The 20,318-nt window shown below is 44.3% G+C and overlaps 1 protein-coding gene across 1 annotated transcript in view; it reads left to right on the forward strand.

The window, feature by feature from the left end:
* The first annotated feature begins 263 nt into the window (after positions 1-263).
* The window catches only part of LOC142741856 (transcription factor ETV7-like), a 97,385-nt gene continuing 77,330 nt past the window's right edge, over positions 264-20,318 (forward strand). The window contains exons 1-3 of the mRNA XM_075851184.1: positions 264-401; positions 5,425-5,542; positions 17,376-17,540. Of these exons, the coding sequence (XP_075707299.1) occupies positions 264-401; positions 5,425-5,542; positions 17,376-17,540 (421 nt within the window). The remainder of the gene's footprint in view (positions 402-5,424; positions 5,543-17,375; positions 17,541-20,318) is intronic.

A 20,318-nucleotide genomic window follows, 5' to 3' on the forward strand; every position in this document is an offset into this window, starting at 1 on the left:
GTCGGACTTTGATGGCATATTCTGTGGATTTGCCAAAATGTTTTAGATGGAAATATCCCTTTAGAGTTGTTCTCCAGGACCATGATATTGATGGCCTATCCTTAGTGTGTGCATTGGTTAGCCCGCTTAAACTCGCTCTATAAATTTGTAATGGTGCGGGTTTAAAGACCAGGACTGCCTACCGTAAATTTACGGAAGTGGTCCTAAAAAGGGGTATTCTCATCTAAAACTGTTTACATAACTCCTATATAAATGAATGGAGGATGCCACACATGCATGAAGACCTCTCCATCTATTCTCCGCCTGGATATGGCAACTGGTGGGTTGGGGGTCGAGTGATCCACATTCTAGAGAGGAGTGCAGGTGCCAGAACTGGGACTCATATCTATCAGACATTTATGGTATTTCCAGAATGAATTAATAATTAAACACTAAACCTAGAAATTAAATGGTAACTAAACGTTCTACAAACTTCATAGTGATAAATAGTGTCAAAAGTTTTGATTGGTCTGGGTCCGAGCACTGTGACCCCCACCAATCGCTAAAATGAAGCAGCTGAAGCACTCGTGTGAGCTCTGAGCCGCTTTGTTTCTGTTTGGGTTTTTACGGAAAGCCGATGTAGCGGTGTACGGGCTCATAGACTTTCTATTGAGCCAGTACTTGGATACATTGATTTCTGGAAAAAGCCGACCAGAAACTAAGCAGCTCCGCGCTCACACGAGCGCTTCTGCCGCTTCATTTTAGCAAATGGACCCCCACCAATCAAAACTTTTGACATGTTATAGTGAGTGACATGTCAAAAGTTTGTTGAACGTTTAGTTACCCTTTAATGGTGAAAGTAAACCGGAGATTAACTTTGTCACATACTGTGCCAGTCTGCATTATTTTCTGCATATTTTCAAAACAGTCTTGTAGAAATCCTGCAGAGAACACAGGGGTTAATTTCCTACTGATCTGCTCCATTTTGTATGTTTAGTGTTCCTTTACCAAGTTAAAAATGTAAGGAGTTTTTTTATATGACCATAGCAACCAACAGATCACGCCTTTCACTTTCAGTCCTGGTCTGGAAAAATTAGAATTAGAATATGAGTACTCTAGGCTAGTGATTATGAACCTCACCTATAAGGGAGCTGGGCGGCTGCCTAATTAGCGGATATCAAGACTAAGGGCGGATTTACACGAACGTGTAATACGTCCATGCAACGCGCGTGTTTTTCACGTGCGTCGCACGGACCTATGCTAGTCTATGGGGCAGTGCAGACTGTCAGTGATTTTTGCGCAGCGTGAGTCCACTGCGTAAAACTCACGACAGGTCCTATATTTCTTTGTTTTTTGCGCATCACGCACCCATTGAAGTCAATGGGTGAGTGAAAATCACGCGCACCACACGGAAGCACTTCCGTGGGACGCGCGTGATTCGCGCAACAGCAGTCAAAAGTATGTTTGCAAACAGAAAAGCACCACGTGCTTTTCTGTGTACAAACATCCAAACAGAGTGTCATAATGATGGCGGCTGCGCGAAAATCACGCAGCCGCACATCCTATGTGATGACTCACGGAGCTGTTAAGTGCCTTTTGCGCTCGTAAAATGCCGCGTTTTTTGCGTGCGCAAAAACGCACACGCTCGTGTAAATCCGCCCTTAAACTGACAGTGAGTGCCCCTAAATCCTAACTGAGTCCGCAGCACATGTCCTGTCAGCCCCCCTAGCTACCTACCAACAATTGAATTCTCATTTTGGGAACATTCTAAAGTCCCGCCATCCGCACAGAAATGTCCACAAATCCTCCCAGAAACACTCCTTATGGAACATACAGTTTCTGCATAAACCTTACCCTATTCCACAATTTTGCAATCCTGTGAAAAACAAGATAGTTGGGAGGTATGGTGTAAGTACCTCCTAGAGAAAAGTCATCTACCCCTTTGAAGTATATGTTATACAAGTTGAAACCCTAGACTCTAGGCAACACTGACACTTTTGTTTTGAACAATCACTGATATTTCACTATAATATGGAAGCTGGTAAAGCTGGTACTATCATAGCACTATTTATATATTTGGGTACATTTGTACTGACACTAATGTGGCTGTAGTATTATATGGATTGGGATGCTTTTTGCTATATTTGTCTTGGGCACCAAAAGAGTTTGACCTCCTGGTCCTTGCATCATGTATAAAAACCGATGAAGAAAATAGGGCAGCGTGACCATAGAAAACCAATTGAATTCCAGCTTTCTTTTTTTAGGAGAAAAAGAAAAAATTCTATAGGCATTATTAACACTTTTGTCTTCTTCTGTTCTTATAATACTTACCTACTCTCCTGGCAAGTCTCCTACATTGGGTATGTTCCCAACAATGACTATGTTAGGGGAAGCACTATGCTAGCACTGTTTATAAGGGGTACTCTGCTGACAATATTGCTTATTATGCTAATTCTGTTAGCATAAAATCAATGCGGCAAAACAAAAATTACGTGTTTTTATTGGGCAAAAGTATTAAAACCTAAAAAAATATACATTATCGGTATCACTGTATTCATACCGACCTTTAGAATAAAATAAATAGTTGTTTTTTGTTTTTTTTTGCTGCATGGTATAAAAACTGGGGGAACAAACTTGAAACACAATTGCAGAAATTAAATTTTTTTTTTTTTTTGCATTTTTCCCAAAATCAATAAATAATACGTACAGTGGAGGAAATAAGTATTTGATCCCTTGCTGATTTTGTAAGTTTGCCCACTGTCAAAGACATGAACAGTCTAGAATTTTTAGGATAGGTTAATTTTACCAGTGAGAGATAGATTATATAAAAAAAAAATCAAAAAAAAATCACATTGTCAAAATTATATATATTTATTTGCATTGTGCACAGAGAAATAAGTATTTGATCCCTTTGGCAAACAAGACTTAATACTTGGTGGCAAAACCCTTGTTGGCACGCACAGCAGTCAGACATTTTTAGTAGTTGATGATGAGGTTTGCACACATGTTAGATGGAATTTTGGCCCACTCCTCTTTGCAGATCATCTGTAAATCATTACGATTTCGAGGCTGTCGCTTGGCAACTCGGATCTTCAGCTCCCTCCATAAGTTTTCGATGGGATTAAGGTCTGGAGACTGGCTAGGCCACTCCATGACCTTAATGTGCTTCTTTTTGAGCCACTCCTTTGTTGCCTTGGCTGTATGTTTTGGGTAATTGTCGTGCTGGAAGACCCAGCCACGAGCCATTTTTAATGTCCTGGTGGAGGGAAGGAGGTTGTCACTCAGGATTTGACAGTACATGGCTCCATCCATTCTCCCATTGATGCGGTGAAGTAGCCCTGTGCCCTTAGCAGAGAAACACCCCCAAAACATAATGTTTCCACCTCCATGCTTGACAGTGGGTACGGTGTTCTTTGGGTCATAGGCAGAATTTCTCTTCCTCCAAAAACGGCGAGTTGAGTTAATGCCAAAGAGCTCAATTTTAGTCTCATCTGACCACAGCACCTTCTCCCAATCACTCTCAGAATCATCCAGATGTTCATTTGCAAACTTCAGACGGGCCTGTACATGTGCCTTCTTGAGCAGGGGGACCTTGCGGGCACTGCAGGATTTTAATCCATTACGGCGTAATGTGTTACCAATGGTTTTCTTGGTGACTGTGGTCCCAGCTGCCTTGAGATCATTAACAAGTTCCCCCCGTATAGTTTTCGGCTGAGCTCTCACCTTCCTCAGGATCAAGGATACCCCACGAGGTGAGATTTTGCATGGAGACCCATATCGATGTCGATTGACAGTCATTTTGTATGTCTTCCATTTTCTTACTATTGCACCAACAGTTGTCTCCTTCTCACCCAGCGTCTTACTTATGGTTTTGTAGCCCATTCCAGCCTTGTGCAGGTCTATGATCTTGTCCCTGACATCCTTAGAAAGCTCTTTGGTCTTGCCCATGTTGTAGATGTTAGAGTCAGACTGATTAATGGAGTCTGTGGACAGGAGTCTTTTATACAGGTGACCATTTAAGACAGCTGTCTTTAATGCAGGCACCAAGTTGATTTGGAGCGTGTAACTGGTCTGGAGGAGGCTGAACTCTTAATGGTTGGTAGGGGATCAAATACTTATTTCTCTGTGCACAATGCAAATAAATATATATCATTTTGACTATGTGATTTTCTTATTTTTTTTTAATATAATCTATCTCTCACTGGTAAAATTAACCTAGCCTAAAAATTCTAGACTGTTCATGACTTTGACAGTGGGCAAACTTACAAAATCAGCAAGGGATCAAATACTTATTTCCTCCACTGTATGTATTATATGTGAAAAATAAAACTTGTTCTGCAAAAAGTAAGTCCTCATACAGCTCGATCAGCGGAAAAATTAAAAAAGTTATTCCTTTTGAAATGTGACAATGGAAAAACAATATGAAAAAATTATAGCAATTTTGTGATCTACTTTATTACCTTATTTTCGCTATCAGATAATAGAGCAGGTCAAACTTCCACCAAGGGGAGGAGAGAAGACTGATGTAAAAAAAAAGATTCATAGGTTGAAAATTGGTGCGCAAAGAGTTGTGTGTGATCAAACAGGATCTTAGATAAGACACAAAATTGGTACGGTCAGAGAATAGAACTGTATAGAATTGGTAGATGCAAGGCAAATTTAATAAACAAGCTACGCAAGTGCCAAATTCACTAGACTACCCGTGAATGAGTTAGTACGACCTTTAGAACTGAAAAAACAGATTTGACTTTCGCCTCTTTGTTTAACCTTGTATATACTCTCTAAGAGAAACGTTCTTTGTAACGGCTCTCACACTCCGCCTAAAAAATGAGGATCTTGAACAGGGGACCGCCTGTATTAACTCAGAATTTTCTAATAGGGTGTATGAAAATGGGTTTTCTAAACTGGACAGCCCTTTAAACTACAGGCCAAATATGAAAATTCAGCTCTTGGTTACAATTAGGCTCTGTTCATACCATGTTCGAGCACTATGTTCAGTGTACCTGTTTAAACATTGCTGCTAAATGTAGTGCCGCATATTTCGCCCATTTAATGTAATGGGTGAAATCCGCTGCAAATCCACAGCACAATCCATGGCAAAATCTGCACATAATACGTGCAGATTTTGCTGCAGAATCGTTGTAGATCCACTGCGGATTGCTGTGAATTTTTCCCCTGCATGTGGACTCAGCCTAAGGGGGCCGACTGTGACTTTATCGCCCAAGGGTTCACGTAAACCTAGAGCTAGCCCTAATACTAGTACTTAGTATGTTGTCCGTTATTTTTATGGTCACTGTCATTTTCACAGATTTTGCATAAATCGATAGTACAAGCGAAGATAAGAAACTTGGTAAAATATCTTATTACAGAAAAAGTCCTTCTTGCAATGTATGTTATGTATGCAATGTATGTATGTATGTTAATATTTATGTCTTATTATTGCAGGAGAAGATAAAAACAATCATTCCACAAACCATTACATTGTCTCCTCAGCTCAACCAGGATCCACATGACTATTGTTCCTTTCCTGAAGAGGTGATATGCCAAGTTCCTGGAAGTTTAAGTAAGTTTAAGGCTGGGTTCACACAACCTATTTTCAGACGTAAACGAGGCGTATTATGCCTCGTTTTACGCCTGAAAATAGGGCTGCAATACGTCGGCAAACATCTGCCCATTCATTGGAATGGGTTTGCCGACGTATTGTGCAGACAACCTGTAATTTACGCGTCGTCGTTTGACAGCTGTCAAACGACGACGCGTAAATTGACTGCCTTGGCAAAGAAGTGCAGGGCACTTCTTTGCAACGTAATTTGAGCCGTTCTTCATTGAAGTCAATGAAGAGCTGGTCAAGATTTACGAGCGTCACAGACGCCTCGCATAATACGAGGAGGAGCTTTTACGGCTGAAACGAGGCAGCTGTTTTCTCCTGTCATTTCAGCCGTAAAAGCCTCTCATCGTGTGCACATACCCTAACAGTATGTAACTTAGAAAGTGGAATGAGATACAAAGAGCCGTGGATCATACGATAGATTATAATAACGGTGTATATAGTGGTGGCATGGGTTTTCGTTGTAGCGACTTCTTAGCTACAGTACGTAACCAAGATTTTTGGTTAACTTTGCCTAATAGGATTCAGTGAATATTGTTTCTCCACACAAAAATCCACAATAGGATTTAATTGTGGATTTATTTTTCCCCATTGAATTCAATTGGGAAAATCCACAACAAATCCGTGCTCATTCCGCTTCTGATATTAACATGCTGCAGATTTTAAAATCCGCACCAATTCAATTTCCGACAGAATAATAGCCCAGCATGTAGATGATACTTGTTAAAATTTCATCCACATGGCTGGTACTGTAATCTGTTATCTATTGCAGATTTTCCATGCACCAAACCGCACAGAAAATCTGCAGCATTTCCACTACATGTGAATTCAGAGTCATTGTCTTTTATCAGTAAGTTATGTATTCTCAAAGTAAAGGCCCTTTTACACTGGGCAAATATCGGGCAGACAAGCGTTTATAGCTCAAACACTCGTTCATCTACTGATCGTATAGTTTTAAAAACTGAAATATTATCATTTTAAACAGGGAGACGCGCTGCCGACATGATAATAATGTATGAGGATGAGCGATCGTAGTAACGAGCGCTCATCCCCATACGTAGCATCTTACGACAGGAGCAAACAAGCGCCGATCAACGAGCTGTCTCGTTGATCGGCGCTCGTTGCACCTGCCAATATTGGCCGGTGTAATAGGGCCTTAAGACCAAAATGTGACTGTTGTCTGAACATTGGTGTTAACTTTACTTGTCAATACTGATAAACACACCAATGCCTTTCTATATAGTTTTATTGATCGTGCCCTGCGAAAGTATTCACCCTTTTGGTGTTTTTTTGGTTTTGTTTCATTACAACCTTGAATTAAAAGGGATTTCTGGGGGGTTTTTAACATTTGGCTTACACAACATGCCTACCACTGTGCAAAATATTTTTTACTGTGACACAATAATTAAGACAAAAAATAGAGAACTTTTAAGTGCATAAGTATTCATCCCATGAAAGTCAACACTTAGTGGAGCCACATTTTGCTGCAAATACAGATGCAAGTCACTTGGATTATGTCTCTATTAGCTTAGCACGTCTAGACACCGGGACTTTTGCCCATTCTTCTAGGCAAAATTTCACCAACTACTTCAGCCACACATTCACAATAGGATTGAGGTCTGGGCTTTCACTAGGCCATTCTAAGGCTCTATTCACGCGACAGGGTCCGAGTGTCGGGTGATAAAAACGGCCGTTTTGGTCCGTTTTTCTCAGCCGTTTTTCATCCGTTTTGTTTTTGTTCCAGGCCGTGTTTCTGTTTTTAACAGCAGATTTTGACCCGTTTTGCATCCACTTTTTTCCCTGTCTGTTTTAAAAACGAATGAATTTCATGTGTAAATTTTTTGCCACACAATTCCCTCTGTAGATAATACCACACACTGCCCTCTGTCGGTAATGCCCCCTGCCCCTGTAGGTAATGCCACACAGCCCCTTGTAGGTAATGCCACACAGCCCCCTGTAGGTAATGCCACACAGCCCCTCTAGGTAGTGCCACACAGCCCCCTGTAGGTAATGCCACACAGCCCCCTGTAGGTAATGCCGCACAGTCCCCTGTAGGTAATGCCCCACAGTCCTCTGCAGGTAATGCCACACAGCCCCCTGGTAGGTAATGCCACACAGCCCCCTGTAGGTAATGCCACACAGCCCTCTGCAGGTAATGCCACACAGCCCCCTGGTAGGTAATGCCACACAGCCCCCTGGCTGGTAATGGCACCCCCTACCTTTCTGTAGATAGAGCCACCGTTCCAGGAGAAGTCCATGACTTCAATGTCCATATATGGACAGTAAAGTCAGGGACTTCTCCTGTAGCGGAAACGCCGGCCACAGCGCCAGGAATCTCGCTTCATAAGTCCCTGACGTCACTGTGTCCATATATGGACAGTAAAGTCAGGGACATCTCCTGGAGCGGAAACACCGGCCAAAGCGCCGGGGATTCCGCTTCAGAAGTCCCTGACGTCACTGTGTCCATATATGGACAGTGAAGTCAGGGACTTCTCCTGGAGTGGAAACACTGGCCACAGCGCCGGGGATCCCGCTTCAGAGGTCCCTGACGTCACTGTGTCCATATATGGACAGAAGTCAGGGACTTCTCCTGTAGTGGAAACACCTGCCACAGCGCCGGGGATTCCGCTTCAGAAGTCCCTAACGTCACTGTGTCCATATATGGACGGTGAAGTCAGGGAGTTCTCCTGGAGCGGAAACAACGGCCACAGCGGCGGGGATTCCGTTTCAGATGTCCCTGATGTCACTGTGTCCATATATGGACAGTGAAGTCAGGGACTTCTCCTGGAGCGGAAACACTGGCGACAGCTCCGGGGATTCCACTTCAGAAGTCCCTGACGTCACTATGTCCATATATGGACAGTGAAGTCAGGGACTTCTCCTGGAGCGTTGCCGAAGCTGTGGCCGTGGGATTGGGGATTCCGCTCCTACAGGGAGCAAAAAAATACCCTCCTCCTCCTCACATGTGCTTCGCACTGTGAGGAGGAGGAGGAGGAGAGAGCGAGCGACGTAAGACACGGCCGTCACTCGGAACACATTCCAGTGATGGCCGTGTATTATCCGGCCCCATAGACTTTCCCAGCCCGTCAAATAATCGGTCGTGTGAATAGCCCCATTTGGGGTCTAATGTTCCTACTGTAGGAGTGTGACAGACATTTTTTCAACGGCCGACACACGGCCGGGAAACACTGTCGTGTGAATGGGGCCTAAGACATTTAAATGTTTACCCTTAAACCACTCCAGTGTACTTTATCAGTATGTTTATGGTCCTTGTCCTACTGGAAGGTGAACCTCGTCCCAATCTCAAATCTCTGGCAGACAAACAGGTTTTCCCTAAGAATTTACCTGTATTTACTGCCATCCATCTTTACTTCAATCCTGACCAGTTTTCCAGTCCCAGCCAATGAACAGCATCCCCACAGCTTGATGCGGCCATCACCATGTTCTTGGGGTAATGGGAAGTGTTGGTTTGTGCCACACATATCACAATAATGGACAATGATTGACAAAAAGTTACTATGAAGTTGTGCTGCTGACAACGATAATATTTTGTGCTGCAGAAACGATTCAATTAGCCGATGTATTTGTCATGGTTTTTGCTTCATTATTTTTTTTGCATGTGTTTTTTGGGCAAAAATACTAAACATATTTTCCTGTAATTTTAATCAAAGAACACCAAAACTACCTTAAACAGTAACTAAACTTTTAGACTTGTCAGAAGTTTTGATCGGTGGGGGTCTGAGCACTATGACTCACAGATTGCTAAAACGAAGTGGCAGAAACACTCGGGTAAGTGCTGTGCCAATTCGTCTCTGATTGTCTTTTCTCGGCTTTCCTCGGAGTGGTGTACAGGCTCAATAGAAAGTCTATGAGTTTGTGCAATACTCGCTCAGCTTTCCGAGGAAAGCCGATTAAAAACAAAGCGGCAGAGCACCCACCTGAGTGCTTCTGTCACTTAATTTTAGCGATCGTGGGGGTCTTAGTGTTTGGACACCCACCGATCAAAATTTCTATGGTATTTTTGGCGTTCTTTGATTAAAATTACAAGAAAATTTGTTTATAATTTTTCCCCCAAAAAAACACATGTTAATGCAAAATAAAGCAAAAACCTAGACAAAAACATCACTGACATTATTGTTATCTAGTATACTCGGTTGATGAAGGAAGTTGAGGCATAAGGGTATGTTCATACGCTGCAGATTTGATGTGTATCCGCCCAGCGGCGTAGCTAAAGGCTCAGGGTGTGGGACCCATAATGCAATGTCTATAGTTCAGAAAGGGTACCTGAGGCAATGTAGACAGTAGCGGTGGAGTCAGGCTAAGATGAAGTTCCGACAGTAGACACACACCCGGCGGGGTGCGACACAATAGAGACTCCAACTCTTGAAGGCACCATAGCACAGGACACAGGGTACAGGCAGCAGGAACGGGTAACACTGGGAACTGGAAAACACTAGGAGACCATTTTCAAGGACAAACTTAACCCCTTCCCTCCGCAGCCATTTTTTGGATTTTCACTTTTGTTTTTTCCTCCCGACCTTCCAAAAGCCATAACTGTTTTATTTTTTCATCAATATTGCCGTATAAGGGCTTCTTTTTTGCAGGACGAGTTGTAGATTTTCACAGCATCATTTTTTTTACCATATAATGTAGTGGGAAATGAGAAAAAAAATATTTGTGGGGTGGAATAGGAAAAATATAGCGGTTCCTCAACCTTTTGGGTGGTTTTATTTTTACGGCGTTTACCGTACGGAAAAAATGGCATGTTAACTTTATTCTGCGGGTCAATACAATTACAGTGATACCAAATATATATAGTTTTCTTTATGTTTTACTACTTTTACAAGGAAAAAACTGATTGTTAAAAATAAAATTTTAGTTTTCTCGCCACATTCTGAGAGCCATAAAGTTTTTTATTTTTCTGTCGATTTACCCGTGTGAGGGCTTATTTTTTGCGGCGCGAGCTGCAGTTTAGGTACGTGAGAATTTTTAATCACTTTTTATGTAATTTTTTGTGGGAGAAGAAGTGACCAAAAAACAGCATATATGAGGTTTTAAATTTTTATTTTTTTTACGCGGTTCACCATGCGGACTAAATATATATTGTAATAGTTCAGACTTTTACAGACGCGTCGATACCAGTTATGTTAACTTTTTATTTTTTTTACATTTTGCTTCAAGGGAAAATTGGAAAAGGGTTTTTTTTTTGAGCTTTTAATTTATTTCTTTTTTTGTATTTGTTAAAAAAAACGTTATTTGACTGTTTCTTACTTTTTTTACTTGTCCCCCTAGGGGACTTTAACCAGCGATCGTTAGATCACTTGCACGATATACTGCAATACTAATGTATTGCAGTATTTAGCGATTCTGACAGTCTCCTATGAAGCCCTTATAAGAGTACAAAGATCGCGGACCCGGGGCGACTTCGTCAGACTCCCAGGCAGCCGTGCCGTGCCAACCAACGGGGGGGCGTAGGGACGTTACAGGGGGTCACCCCACTGTTTTTTAGTAATTTAAATTCCACATTCGCTATTGAACATGGCATTTAACTGGTTAAACAAGTGCGATCACGCTTGAACGGGATCCCGCTCGTTACCCGCAAGTGTCGGCTGTAACACACAGCCGACACACTCGCTCTATGGAGTGGTCTAAGCCCGTGAGCCCGCTCCATATAGCCCCACCAGGCGTGCACAGTATATATACGGCGGATGTCAGGAAGGGGTTAAGGTAACACAACAATGCTCAGGCAAGGGTCGAGAGGGCAGAGCCCCTTTTATAGTCCCAAAGCATTCTGGGCTAATTGCAGTATTCTGCAACTGTGCGCGTACTGGCCCTTTAAGGCCGTGAACGCGCGGGTGTGCGCGCCCTTCGGGAGACAGTGTCCGGACTACTCGCTCGTCCATGACCACGGACATCAGAGGGTGAGTCAGGATGATGGTCCGCAGCCATAGATGTTACAGTATCCCCCCTCTTACGCCTCCTCTTACGCCCCCTCTTCTTGGGGCCAGAGCGGGAGAGAAACTTCTTCAGGGAGCAGGAGCATTGATGTTCTCCTCTGGCTCCCAGGACCTCTCCTCTGGATCAAATCCTCTCCAATCCACCAAATAAAACGTTCTTCCTCCTCCTACTCTCTTGGTGTCCAAGATCTCCCTCACCGCGAATGTCCCTGACGAGTCGCCAAGAGCCACTGCGGAACTAGGAGTCCTGTAGTAGCGGTTCAGGACCACAGGCTTCAGCAAGGAGATGTGGAAGGAGTTTGGGATCTTGAGGGTGGGAGGCAGACGAAGCTTGTAAGAGACAGGATTTATTTGCAGCAGAATCTCGAGGGGTCCGAGGAACCTGGGAGCAAACTTGCAAGATGGCACCCTTTTAGTCGGATATTCTTGGAAGACAGCCAGACCTTGGTACCTGGAAGAAACTGGGGAGGTTCTCATCTTCTAGTGTCTGCCTTTCTCTTCATGCGGTCGACTGCCAGCAGAATAGAAGATCGGGTCTGATGCCATATCTGCAGAGGGTCCCTGAAAGTAGAGTCAGCTGCAGGCACCTGGGACATAGTGGAAACAGGAAGAGGTATTCGTGGGTGTTGGCCATAGACAATGAAGAATGGGCTGGAGGTGGTGGACACACTAGTATGGTTTTTATTAAGAGAACTCAGCCCAAGGAAGTAGCTGCACCCAGTCATCATGCTGCCTGGAGATAAAGTGCCGTAGATAGTTCTCCATAATCTGATTAACCCTCTCGACTTGACCATTGGACTGGGGATGGTAGGCCAAGGAGAAGTCCAACTATACACCGAGGAGACCGCAGAGTGCTCTCCAGAACTTTGAGTTGAACTGAACCTCTCGATCCGAGACAATATGCAGAGGCATGCCGTGCAGACGGAAGATGTGTTGGAAGAAGAGGCCGGCCAGTCGGGAAGCAGAAGGCAGACCAGTCAGTGGAACAAATTGAGCCATTTTGGAGAATCGATCCACCACCACCCAGACCACACTACATCCAGCAGAGAGAGGCAGATCTGTGACAAAGTCCATTGCAATATGTTGCCAGGGGGCATCGGGCACAGGAAGTGGCTGGAGCAGACCAGCTGGTCTGGAGTGGGCAACTTTATTTGCTGCACATGCCGTGCAGGAAGAGACAAAATCTGGGACGTCTTTGGGCAGCGTGGGCCACCAGAACTGACGTGGCAATTAGGTCTCATCAGGACGATGAAGGATTGATGCTGACGTGAAGGCCTTCTTTAAGCTCTTGAATGCGGTCTCTGCTTTTGGAGTCCACACCTTGGCATTCATGCCCTTTTTGGTGAGGGTAGGGATTGGAGCTGTCAGTGAGGAGAAGTTGGGAATGAATAGCCGGCGTCTCCCAGGAGGGAGTTGCTGCCGGGAACTCGCTCGTCCATTGCCGCGGCCGTCAGAGGTTGTCAGGATGACGGTCCGCGGCCATAGATCTTACAGTATCCCCCCTCTTACGCCCCCTCTTCTTGGGGCCAGAGACGGAGAGAAACTTCTTCACGAGGGCAGGAGCATTGATGTTCTCAGGAAAATGGTCTGCAGCCATAGACGTTACAGTCAGCTTGGGCCCCCTTACCCTACCCAACACCCCAAGACCTCTGCATGCACTTATGCCCAGCTGCCTTGCCCAACAGCCCCCATCGATACCCACACAATATAATGCCCCCCATAGCCGGCCCACACAGTATAATGCTCCCCATAGCTGCCCCCATACAGTATAATGCTCCCTGTAGCTGCCCCCATACAGTATAATACCCCCATAGCTACCCCCATACAGTATAATACCCCCATAGCTGCCCTCATACAGTATAATGCCCCCCATAGCTGCCCCACACACAGTATAAAGCCCCGATAGCTGCCCCCACACAGTATAAGGCTTCCCATAGTTGCCCCCATACAATATAATGCCCCCGATAGTTGCCTCCATACAGTATAATGCCCCCATAACTGCCTACGTAGTATAATGCCCCCATTGCAGACCCCATAAAGTATAATTTCCCTCATAACTGCCCAACACAGTATAATGCCCTCATAGCTGCTCCACACAGTATAATACCCCGATTGCAGACCCCACACATTATTTATGCTCCCCATAGTTTCCCCCATACAGTATAATGCCGCCATACAGTATAATGCCCCTCATAACTGCCCAATACAGTATAATGCCCCCCATAGCTGCCCCCCACACATTATAATGCCCCCATAGCTGCCCCATGAGTGACTCGGCCCAGACAGGCACGATGACATCACTAAATTGTGCCTGTCTGCGCTGAGCCGCAAGTGGCTCACGGCACAGTTAATGCTGGAGCAAGGAGCCGTCAACTCCTTGCTTTCTCATTAAATTTAACTGTATCTGAGGACGCATATACAGTTGGAACTGGGACCTCGGTGAGTAGGTCACAACCCCCCGGTTGCAATGTTTTGTATCATGCAGTTTGCGGTGGGGAGAGGAGAGGGGGGCCCTGTAATTTAAAGCCCCACCCTCTCCTCTCTCCACCGCAAACACAGACAGCACAATAAAACACACATACATTACGGCCCCCTCTGCAGCTCACCTGCAGTCTTCCGTGCTCTTCCACACCGGCTCTTCCACACTGGTTGGAACGCCCCTCACGTGACGTCATGGTCACATGGTACACGTCTAAAGGAGCCCTGCCAGTAACCAGGAAGTTCCGGCGTCACGGCACATATAGAATTAGCATTAGCGCACTATGGGCCCCCCTGGTTTAGGGGACCGGTCGCAAGTGCGACTGCTGTGACCCCTATAGCTACGCCTCTGCATCCGCTTCAATTTACTGTACAATTTGTGTAGATGGGATTTTATTTTTTTCTACAATGTTTTGGGGGAAAAGGGAAAAAGTTTTTTTTCTTTGAACTGTTAATATTTTTAATATAATTAATATATGGAAAAATGTATTTAACTTTTATTATTAGTCCCTCTAGGGGACTTCAACCAGCGATCGTTGTATCGCTTGAATGATAAACTTCCATACTATTGTATATCTCAGTATATCGCCTGAGGCAGGGTTTAATAGGATCACAAAGGTGGCAGACCTGGGGACCTTCATTAGGCCAACAGGCTGCCATGACAACCATTGACACCCTGCAATCGCATCACGGGGGCGAAGCAGGATCCTTCTTGTTGCAGTGAAGTGTCGGCTGTTTCATACAGCTGACACACGCAAGTTATTTGCGGGCTCGTGAGCCCGCTCTATACTTTCCCTCTCGGCCTCCACAGTATATATATGGCAGATGTCGGGAAGGGGTTCAAAACCTCATTTACATGTACTGGAAAAAAAATCAACACTGAAAAACAAGTATGCTGTTGATTTTCAAATCCACGACATTCCTACGTTATGGATTATGACCGCAGATATCGTCCATTTAATGTATCAGGTGAATTCCACTGTACAATCCATTTAAGAAGTGAAAGTTTTGCTGCAAAATCACTGTGATTTCAGCTGCGGATTTGTGGCAGGATATGAGGGTGAATTTTTCCACTGCATGTGAACTCAGCCTAAGGGCTTGTCCGAACGTAGCGGAATTGCTGCTTTTTTCTCGTCCAGAATTGAGGAATGAAAAAACGCAGCAGAATACAGTAGCAGCAAAGTGGATGAGATTTAACAAATAATGAGCGGAAAAAACGCTCAGAAATGGACCTGCGGTGCAGAATTTTATTCCAGAGCATGTCAATTGTTTTTGCATAATCGCTCCGTATTTTCTCCTGGGATGACGCTTTATCCTATATGACCGCTGCTGCAGCCAATCACAGGCTGTAGCAGCGGACACATGGATGAAACGTCATCACAGGAGGCCGGCCTGGATGACGTCAGAGGGTCGGCCTCCTGGGATGACGCTTCAACCCATGTGACCACCACTGCAGCTAATTACAGGCTGCAGCAGTCTCGTGGGATGAAACTTATTTAGTATGTTTTCCATTACTTAGAGTCCATCTTGTTTCACCAAATTTTCCATAAATCAAGTACAAGTGATGATACATTTTGTAAGGCCTCGTTCACATCTGCGTCGGAGGCTTTGTTAGGGGTCTCCGTCGTAGATCCGGCTGAGATCACCGGAGATCAGCATGCTGCGCTATTGTCTCTGGTAAAACCACAGACACACTGACGGAAAGCCGGCGGAACCCATTAAAGTCAATGGGTTCTGTCGGCCGCTGGCGGTTTCCGTTTTGCAACGGAAACATTGCTTCTGGCATTACAGAATGTCACAATGCAGATGTGAACATAGCCTTAGATATCTTTTATAGCAAAATGCCTCTTTCTCCACCTACACCAACTTTTCTCTTCGTCCAGCCTCTTAAAACCAATCTCTCACTTTTAATCCACTGCTAATATCCGTCGATTTTCGGCTTCACTGGGGGATCAGGCTACAACTTCTGCCCATAGAAGTCTAAGAAGAGGAGAGGGGGTGGAGGAGGGCCATAGGTTCTTAATCTCAGCCTGTGCCTAACAGGAGAGCCTGAGTAAGGCCTCATGCACACGACCATATTTTTGTCCACCCGTAAATACTGGCGTAAATACGGGTCCTTGGTCACACGTATTCGACCCGCATTGCACCAGTATTTACGGACCCGTGCCCGTAAATACGGGTCCGGTGTCACCCGTACTCCACCCGTATTTACGGGCACGTTTTTGGCTGCAAAATTGCACTGCACTAATCGGCAGCCCTTCTCTCTATCAGTGCAGGATAAAGAGAAGGGACAGCCCTTTCCGTAATAAAAGTAAAAGAAATTCATACTTACCCGGCCGTTGTCTTGGTGACGTGTCCCTCTCCTGACATCCAGTCCGACCTCCCTGGATGACGCAGCAGTCTATGTGACCGCTGCAGCCAGTGATTGGCCTGTGATTGGCTGCAGCGGTCACATGGACTGTAACGTCATCCCACGAGGCCGGACTGGAGGAAGAAGCAGGGAGTTCTGGGTAAGTATGAACGTCTCTTTTATTTTTATTTTTACAGCTTTATCTATATTCTGATCGGTAGCCACTGTCCAGGGTGCTGAAACAGTTACTGCCGATCGTTTAACTCTTTCAGCACCCTGGACAGTGGCCATTTACTGAGGTCGCCTAGCAACGCTCCCATAATTACGGGTGCACACACGTAGTCACCCGTAATTACGGGAGCCCCATAGACTTCTATGGGCTGCCCGTGCCGTAATTACGGCCTGAAATAGGACATGTTCTATCTTTTTCAATGACACGGGCACCTTCCCTTAAGCATACGGGGAGGTACCCGTGGCCAATAAAAGTCTATGGGCCCGTAATTACGGCAGTTTTTATGGTCGTGTGCATGAGGCCTAAGAGAAAGGTAAAGACACACAGTTACAGTATTGGGAGTGGTTTTAGTGCCAGACTTGGCTTCTCTGTTTCTAGAGATGCAGCTCTGTGAGAACCATGTAGCATAAGTGTGATCTCAGATGCATTTCTGCATTCTCTAGTGGTCTCTCAATCTTACTAAGCAAAGCTTAAAATATTAAATATATTACATCAAAGTACTCCCAAGGCTATGATCATACACTGTGCTGCAGCTATTAAAACCCCAGTAAGAGGACATGGCGTGTACCCTCTGGGGTACATGTACCAGGAGTTGAGAAGCTAGGCTCTAGATGACAGCATGTAGGACATTTAGCATGGCCGGAGAGTGTTTGTATAGTGAATAAGGGTCTACACTAGGAAAGTGGACATATTTTTATTGTACCCACCCTCCTTTGTATGCCCTTCTGTTTTTGTAACTCTAGACAACTCACCATTCTAATTTTATTTCAGGAATACATCCATCTCTGTGGAGCAGGGATGATATTATTCAGTGGTTACGATGGGCAGAGGAAGAATATTCACTAAAGAAAACAGATGACAGCAAGTTTGTAATGAATGGAAGAGCGCTGTGTATTCTTACAAAGTTTGATTTTAAAGCCCGTTCTCCTAGTTCAGGTACAGAACTTTTCACTGTTTACATTCGTAATATTCGTAATATTAATAGAGATATGCTTTTGACAATATATAATTAATTTCCTTTCTGTATTAATGTGAGTTTCACATTTTTATCTAGAAATCAAATAAGCTGTTATGGAATAATTTTAATTTATTCCACTTAAGCAAGAGAAAGTAGTTAAGAAATACAAAAAAAATCTCCAAATTAGTCACCCTATGCTCGTGCAGGCACTATGTATGTGCACTTTATACACAATCTAAAGTAATTATGTTACCAAGACTAAAAGTACACTTCATAGTATGAAACATGTCCGCCTACCAGAACCCTTCATAGCTCAAGCTGGTCAAAGTTTTAATGATTATCTTCAACGATACAAAAAATTATTATGAATGTTAATGATAATCGTTATGTATATTCTACTAAAAACAATCGGCTCTGACCAATGTAAATTCCCCCCACCAGTAATTGTTCGTGCTTTAAAATTATTTGATCATATAATTTATGTTACCATCATCTGCATCTGTCAAAAATTTATATGGCCTTGTGGGAAAGTGCGCGTTCAAGCTGGATAGCGGCACAGTTACGACACTCTGAGCCGCAGTAGTTTAGTATAGTTTCTACAGGGCACATATCAGGCAACTCACCTCTCCCTACACTCCTGGCGAGCAGCGGCAAAGCGGCGTCCGTTACGGCAGAAATTACGGTACTGTTTTCAGGAGAAAACAGCACCGTAATTTCAGCCATAATGGCATGTGCAGGCGTCTTTCGCTGCGCCCATTACGGACGAAATTGAAGCTGTTTTTCCATGGAGTCAATGGAAGACGGGTCCAATTACGTCTCAAGAAGTGACAGGCACTTCTTTGACGCGGGCGTCTTTTTTACGCGCCGCCTTTTGACAGCGTAAAAAAAATGACCGTCGGCACAGAACATCGTAAAACCCATTCAAATGAATGGGCAGATGTTTGTCGACGCTTTTGAGACGCATTTTCGGACGTAATTCGAGGCTAAAATGCCCGAATTACGTCCGTAAATAGGGTGTGTGAACCCAGCCGGAGTCTTTCTGGCAATACTGTCTGGCCGCTGTCATACCTTTAGAACAAAGTCTACAGACCCCATTCAAGATGGTGCCAGCTCAACTGCCTGGAAGAGACCATACGGTCCACCCTTCAAGACTCTTCGGAGCCCAGCCACTCATTCCTAGAGGGCTCTTCTGTTAGACACAGGCAGAAATTAAGAGCCTCTGACTTTACAAATCTGCTACAGCAATCCCATGCCCTACTTGAGATGGAGCTGAACAAGACCTCAGCTAAAATTACTCATGACCTCATTAAAGAAATTAGGGAGCTGGGCACCCGAACAGATCTCCTAAAACAGTGCATGGATGAAATGGTGTGTCCCACTCCTCACTCCAGTATGACCTGCTGGAAGACCGGGATGACAACTTGCAACTCCAGAACAAGCTAGAGGATTTTGAGAATATAGCCTGCCGGGACAATGTTTGTATAAGTGAACTATCCGAGCACATCGTTGACCTGCAAGCCACAATTACGGCGCTATTGCAGGAACTTTCCCTTAAAATCTCAGCAGAGCGCCTTGAAATGGATAGGGTTCTTCAAGTCTTGATGGCTAAGTAAGTTCAGGGACCCTCCGTGACATCATCACAAAGTTACATTTCTACTGCACCAGGTAGGAATTGATGTTGGCAGCCCATACTGCCACTTCCCTGACTTTTCAAGGTCACACGTACCAACTAATTTCTGACCTGGCACCTTTTATCATAGCCAAGAAACGTGCCTTAAAGCCCTACTTAGAAATTCTGCAGAGGAAGAACATCATGTACCAATGGATTTTCCCCTTTAAATTTACATTTATCTCCAATGACAAGGTTCGCACTGTCCTTTACCTTAAAGGGGTGAAAAAATGCTTATCACAGCTTTGTTTGGAAGGCACCACATCCAGCCTATCACCTCCTCCAGATGACCTATCCCAGAGCAGACCCAGTACCTCACAGCTTACATTCCCTACCAGCCCAGCACGCAGCTATAAATGCTCAACCTCATCCCAGCATGTGCCTTGACTTCTTGCTGGACTTTCCACATTGTGCAGCTAAATGTAATCAGCTACTCTAGATTAGTATCACATACATTTTTTTGCTTCTCATTTGCAACATACGCCTCTTATGCTGTTGCTGATTGACATTACGAGTAATTTTTATTGATTTTCAGTTTTTTCCTCCCTAACCCCCTCTTTTTTTCTTTTTTTTTTTAGTAATTTATTCTTATTGTTATCTTTTTGCTTATACTTGCATATTGATATGTAGGCTAATACCTGTATAATGTTTTCAATGTGTTCACAGTCATTCTACATCATGATGTTTCTTTAGGCTTTTGTCCCCCTGTTCCTTTACCCCCTCCGTTGGTCACACCAGATAAACTTTATATTGCGCCCTTCAATTCTACAATTGCAGAGTGTTCTCTATTCCTCACCACTGCAGTGCAATGTCGTCCCTCTTTCACCACACTTATCTTTCACGGAAACCCTACACATGGGTCGCTGATGATCCTTTACTGATCGATAGTTTAATGCTGCTCTCCTCACGCCCTTAACTTTAGTATTGCACAGCGTGCAAGGCTAAAACTCACCGCACAAGAAATCCAAAAGATTCCATTATTACCATATTATCCATGTTGATGTGGTTTGCTTACAAGAGACTCATTTCTCCACATCCTCTCGCGCCTAACCATATAGCCCATGCAGTACCTGGCTATTCCCCTACC

Source organism: Rhinoderma darwinii, chromosome 2 (genome assembly GCF_050947455.1).
Source record: "Rhinoderma darwinii isolate aRhiDar2 chromosome 2, aRhiDar2.hap1, whole genome shotgun sequence".
Taxonomy (NCBI): Eukaryota; Metazoa; Chordata; class Amphibia; order Anura; family Rhinodermatidae; genus Rhinoderma; species Rhinoderma darwinii.